The 6,000-nt window shown below is 40.1% G+C and overlaps 1 protein-coding gene across 3 annotated transcripts in view; it reads left to right on the plus strand.

Annotated features, from left to right (window-relative positions):
- Positions 1-6,000, plus strand: part of AP3B1 (adaptor related protein complex 3 subunit beta 1) — a 184,065-nt gene that overhangs the window by 31,410 nt on the left and 146,655 nt on the right. For all 3 annotated transcript variants that reach the window (XM_077347332.1, XM_077347333.1, XM_077347331.1), the window contains exons 4-6: positions 2,565-2,660; positions 4,213-4,373; positions 4,889-4,955. In XM_077347332.1, coding sequence (XP_077203447.1) covers positions 2,565-2,660; positions 4,213-4,373; positions 4,889-4,955 — 324 coding nt within the window. The remainder of the gene's footprint in view (positions 1-2,564; positions 2,661-4,212; positions 4,374-4,888; positions 4,956-6,000) is intronic.

Here is a 6,000-nt window from a genome sequence, read left to right on the forward strand (position 1 = left end):
GCCCTTTCTCCAAAGGATTAAGTCTGGCAGGATGAACCAATGTGGAATGGATTAATTTAAGGTAAATCCCAAGCCCTCTTGAATCCTAATAGGGATTTGGGGTTTTTATTATCGATGTAATCAAAGCTTTGGTCATTGTAGCCACAAGGAGTTACAGATCAAATATGCCTGTTCGTTAACTATTGTATTTGTATACTTATTTACGACATTTCATAGATCTTGATTACTGACTTAATCCAGTCTCAGCTATTATCACCCACTCTTATGCATCTTCATTCAAGCCAGCCCTTCCTAGCAATTACCTCCCATCACTAGACATCACTGGAGCCCACTTCTGCTTTTGCTATATGGGCCTAGCCTCTTTCTCCACGATGGGAATGGTAAATGATCAATTAATTGGCTGGCTCCTGCATCTTACGTCTGCTCCCACTTCTCTGAAGGGGCATGTCACCAATTCCAATGTTCCTTGAAGCCTGAAAAATATTTCAGAGGTTCTGCTACAGTCAAAAGACTGGCTTATATTGTGAGCAAAACTCTCTGTTCCTTCAGACCAACATGGCTATACACTTGAAGATATGTCTGTTGTTTGATTAACATTTTCATGTGCATGTAAAACTAGCATGCTGGGGAGAAGATATCAGTAGGGTTCAGGGATCCCAAATCCCATGGGAGCCATAATTTATTGTTGCTACCAAATCTTACATATTCCCTGACACATGTAAAGTAGTGTTCCATCTCGAACACTGAGATACAGATTTTTGTTTTGTGTAGTTTAGTTTGTGTTGTTTTTATGAATTACTAGCTTCAAAGCCTGTTCCTGAGAACAAGCTCTGAAAGGGCTCCCTCCCCTGGCCCCTGGCCAGGCAGCTTAAGGTGGCTTTGGGCCACAGCTCGCAGCCAGATCAAGTGGGGCAGGTGGGGACTGGCCAGCTAGTTAGTAGGCCCGGGACAGAGCTCCTTAGCAGGCAGTCAGCTGGCTGGGAGGCCCTCATTAGCAGGCCCAACCTAGCAGGCCAAGAGGCCATCATTAGCAAGCCCTCCACCATGACCCCTTTACCCATGGCCCTCTCCCCTTACCTACTGCTGGCTCCGGGCAGTGAGACGCATCTGAGAGCAAAGAGGCTAGAGTCCAGAAAGGGAGGGCGGGAGCTGCAGGGGCAGGGCCAATCAGGGTGCAGCCAGCTTTGCACATTGTAGTCCATGGACATCTGGAGGGCCGCAGTTTCACTGCCCCTGTTCTAGAGGCTGAGTTCTTTTTGTTTTAATGAAAAAGGTATAGTGATATTCAAAGCTTTAGGCTGAATAGCTTTTTGGCTATTGGGACTAGCTATGGTTCAGGGCTTGCTAATGGTGTTTTGGATGTTTGTCCAATAACATTTTAAAGCTTGTTCTTATGTATTCTGTCAACATAGTACCTGAATATAGATTTGGCTCGATGGCTTTATATTATATGAATGATGTTCGTAATTAGAATTCTCTTAAAGCAAGGTTCATACGTAAAGCTTGTCGCAGGATGGGAAGATTTTTTTGCCATCAAAACTAGATAGGGGAAATTTGTTACAGCATCTAGTAATATTCATTTTACGGACAACTGCTGCTGTAGGTATAGTTATATGCCACATGTCAGAAGATGCAGAAAAGTGACCTAGAAAAGCAGTTGGTGGTATAGAACAGAAATAATCAAAGGTTTAGTCAATAACTCATGAAGTTTGATATACTTGTATTGATAAACTAATTAAACAGATCTGCCTGTGTTCCTCAAGTCTAATGTGGCCCTGTTATTATTAGTTTTAAAGGGAGGAGTGCTGTAACATTGAATGAAGGTAAATGATAAAAGAATGGCACAGTCACGAAACCCAAGTACTCCTGCCTCTAGTCTCAGAGTGGTTTCCAGAAAAGGAGGCTTTCTTTGCACACCTGCAGTCATTCACTATACAGGCCTCTTGTTGTCAATGTTGATTGCTGCTTGTTCATAGTAGAACAACAAATAATTTAGTGCTTCATAACCTTCTGTGATTTAATATCTTGCTTTTTGGCAGAACAGGCAGGAAAAATCTTTCTTCAGACAGTGACAGTAATTATAGCACAGCTGTAGTTAAGGGTCTTTCAGACTCTATTATAAACCCTTGTGGTCAGCTTATAACTCAGAACAGTTTTTCTCTCTGCTTAGTTTAACATACATAGGCTTTGTTTAGAACTTAATGGAAGTGTAATTTTTTTAAAGCTACAGTGGGGTCAGGCTGTCTGATATATAGTACTCATAAAATTATTTGAGAGGTTTATGTTTGTGAACATTGGTTGCTTTGTTTTCAAGGCAGATGTGGTTTTCTTTTTAACTTGAGTAATGACCGTCATTCATACATTAGAGAAGCCTTTAGTTTAACATGTAAAGTCTAGAATGATTGTTCTTCATGCCCCTGAGCATTCACAAATATGCAGGCTAACAATATAGATCGTACTTAAGTTGGGAATGCTAAATTCTACCAAGGCATTTTTGGGTGAATTCTTATCCACATGAAATCCTTGAGATTTGAATATTATAAACATTTATTTATTTTTTATAGATTAAAAAACTGGTGTATGTGTATCTGATGCGCTATGCAGAGGAGCAGCAGGACCTGGCACTGCTATCCATTAGCACCTTTCAGCGTGCTTTGAAAGTGAGTAACTATCAAATTAGCAATGCTTGCTGAAGATGGTTGCTTTTTTCCCCTCTAGCAAAAATTATTTACTGACCGGTTTAAGGATGAGCAGAAGAATAGCTGATATCTGGACTGTCTTAAGTCAATGTGGTGATCCTGGCCTGCTTTGCCTTCTTAATGCCATTTTGCAGTGCTGAAAAGTCTTTTTTGGGAGCCGGCAAAGGAGTCACTTAGTGGATATTTGTATGTGCTGTTTCCTTTGTTTAATCTTGTCTGTCACACTCAAGGAGCAGGTTTGTGTATTCTGTTGAGTCTGCCTGTCCTCTTGAGAGTCTTGATTTAAATGTTAATCAGTTTGTTACCTTGCAGAGGTATGATTACTCAGCTCTAGTGAATAATGTCATTCATAATTGACTCAAGGACTTGGAGGTGTTGAAGTATGATTTTATTACCAAAGCGGGACATTTTAAAATAGTTGGAATTGGTAGTATATGTTCTGTCTCCCTCACTATATTTGATACCCGCACAATAATATATAGTTTGGGTGGAGGAGCTCCAAGTTGAGCATAGCCCATAAGCTATGCATTCATGCATCTTAGAAAATGGAGATGTTGTAAACTTTGAATCCTGCCCTTGGTACATAATTGTCAAGCAGTGAAGAAAGAAGTCCACCTAAGTAATTCCTATGCTGCTGTTTGCAACCTGCTTTTGGCTTCTATTTCTTCATAATAAGCTACCTGAATTAATTGGGAAAGGTTATCTGTTTTGCTTGTGCTTTTTTATGCTATTTGCCTGATGATGTATTTTCTTGAAAAGGGCTTCACACCCAGATTAGTAAGAAGAACCTAGAATCTTGGCTGTGGCAGGTCGGATGGCACCAGGCCATAAGCATTTGTTGGTTTGTTTTGTTTTGTTTTGGCGGAGCCCAGATGACTCAGCTTTATGGAACAAGTTATACAGAAATTGTTCTTGCTAGACCAAGACTGCAATACTGTGTGCACTTAAACTGGGAGTAAGCATCACTGAACTTGGTGGGACATACTTTGAGTAAACATGCATAGAGTTGAGCTCCATCATACTATATTGGCTTAAGTTATGTATTTTGTTCCTGAGCACACCAAATAGGGAATTTGACAGTCAACTTAAGTATACATTAATGAAACAAAGTCAAGATTTTCATTTTAAACTGCTATGCTAGATCTGAGTGGAAAATACTATTAAGTACAGTATCAAGTACTGATATGAAGAATGTCTTGTTCTGTTATGATGAAGGATGAGGCCCACCTGTTGTAGTTGCACAATACCTTTCAAAAGGGGAGGGGGAGTGATCTTTTGGAAGGTATTCAGTTTGCCTTGACTTTAAATATTTCTGATGGTTTATCTCTCAATTGATAAATTATTCTTATTTCAATACCACATAATATCTGAATATATTCATTGCAGAGGATGCTTCTGGATCTGTGTTCAATCAGAGTATAAATTCAGAAATAAAATAAATTATGTATGCTTTCTCTGAGCAATCTTAACTTATGTATATTTAAAGATTACTAATATTTCATTTTCATTTTAGGATCCTAATCAGTTGATCCGTGCAAGTGCTTTGAGAGTCTTATCCAGTATCAGAGTTCCAATTATTGTTCCAATTATGATGCTTGCTATCAAAGAAGCATCAGCTGATTTATCTCCTTATGTTAGAAAAAATGCCGCCCATGCAATTCAAAAGCTTTACAGGTAAGATCTCTTAAGCCATAAATATGGAAGATATGTATTTAATGTTCAGTAGAGTGTGCTATAATGAAGTTTAGCTACAGCTTATGATAACTGCCTTCTGTTAATGGGCTTAAAGTCAGCAAGGTCTGTTTTAACATTATTGGAGGCCCTTCAGAGCTATATATGCAAAGTATTGTCATAATTTTATCAAGGTTATTTATTCAGGCAGCTGAAAAATCAGCATTTCCACATCTTCTTGACAGTATATTTGATTATTTGCAACAGGGCTTAAAAACATATTTGCATGGCTAAGTTGCAAAGGGCTGCAGCACATAGACTTGATAATTTCTGTGTGGTCCTCTTATGACTTGTTCCCCTCCCTGCAAGCTCTTCCTAAAAGGTCAAGTCAAAGTGATGTGTTTCTGTTCTCATTTTTCATTTGTTCATGTACATCTTTTTGGTTTTTTAGAAAGGAAAAAAGTTGTAGAATACAGAATATTATAAAACAAGAATATTTAACTTTTATCACATTTTAGCCTTGACCCTGAGCAAAAGGAAATGTTAATTGAAGTGATAGAGAAGCTCCTGAAAGACAAGAGCACAGTAAGTACAAATTACTACAAAATAACTAATTTTGTGGTTTTCATTGATAAAGGCAGTTACTGAAGAATTGCTGCTGTCTGACTACTTTTGAGGAAATAAAACTTAAAATTAATTTTAAAGAAGCTACAAAAGATAAAAATGTGTAGCACAGTTGATTTTATTTATTTATTTATTTATTTATATTCCACCCATTTCTTTGCAGCTCTGGACGGTTTACATTGAACATTATATAATACAAATTACATGGAACAATATATAGTACCAACAGTATGTAATATTAACTTTCATAAACAGTATGTAACATAAACTACATTATAAATAACAATTAACAGTAACATTGGGGGTTGATTCTTTCATGGGTTGGTTCTTTCAGTCTGCGGGTTCAGCAGCTGTTCTATGTCAGTCAGCCTCAATTGAAAGCCTGATGGAAGAGCTCCCTCTTGCAGGCCCTGCGGAACTGTGGAAGTTCGGGCAGGGCTCTGATCTCCTCAGGGAGCTCGTTCCATCAGGTGGGGGCCCGGACTGAGAAGGCTCTGGCCCTTGTTGAGGACCGACGTGCTTCTCTGGGGCCAGGGATCCACAGCCAGTTTGGAGGTGGCGGAGCTTAGGGCTCTTTTGGGGATATGGTCAGGGAGGCGGTCTCTCAAATACACTGGGCCCAAACCGCATACGACTTTAGTGATTACCAGAACATTAAGCTTGATTCAGAATTCAACTGGGAGACATCTAAGTTGTTGGGATGCCGGCTGGGTGTGGGATCTCCACGATGTTTTCGTGAGAATCCTGTCCGCAGCATTCTGCACCAATTGTAGTTTCCGGATCAAGGATAAGGGTAGGCCTGCGTAGAGCGAGTTGCAGAAGTCCAGCCTAGAGGTGACCATCGTGTGGATCACTGTGGCTAGGTGCTCTGGGTCCAGGTAGGGCGCTAGTAGCTTGGCTTGGCGGAGGTGGTAGAATGCCATCCGCGCTACCTTTGTGACCTGGGCCTCCATTGTAAGGGAAGCGTCCAGGGTCACGCCCAGGTTCCTGGCGGTGTGCGCTGGTG

This window comes from Paroedura picta, chromosome 7 (genome assembly GCF_049243985.1).
Source record: "Paroedura picta isolate Pp20150507F chromosome 7, Ppicta_v3.0, whole genome shotgun sequence".
Lineage (NCBI taxonomy): Eukaryota > Metazoa > Chordata > Lepidosauria > Squamata > Gekkonidae > Paroedura > Paroedura picta.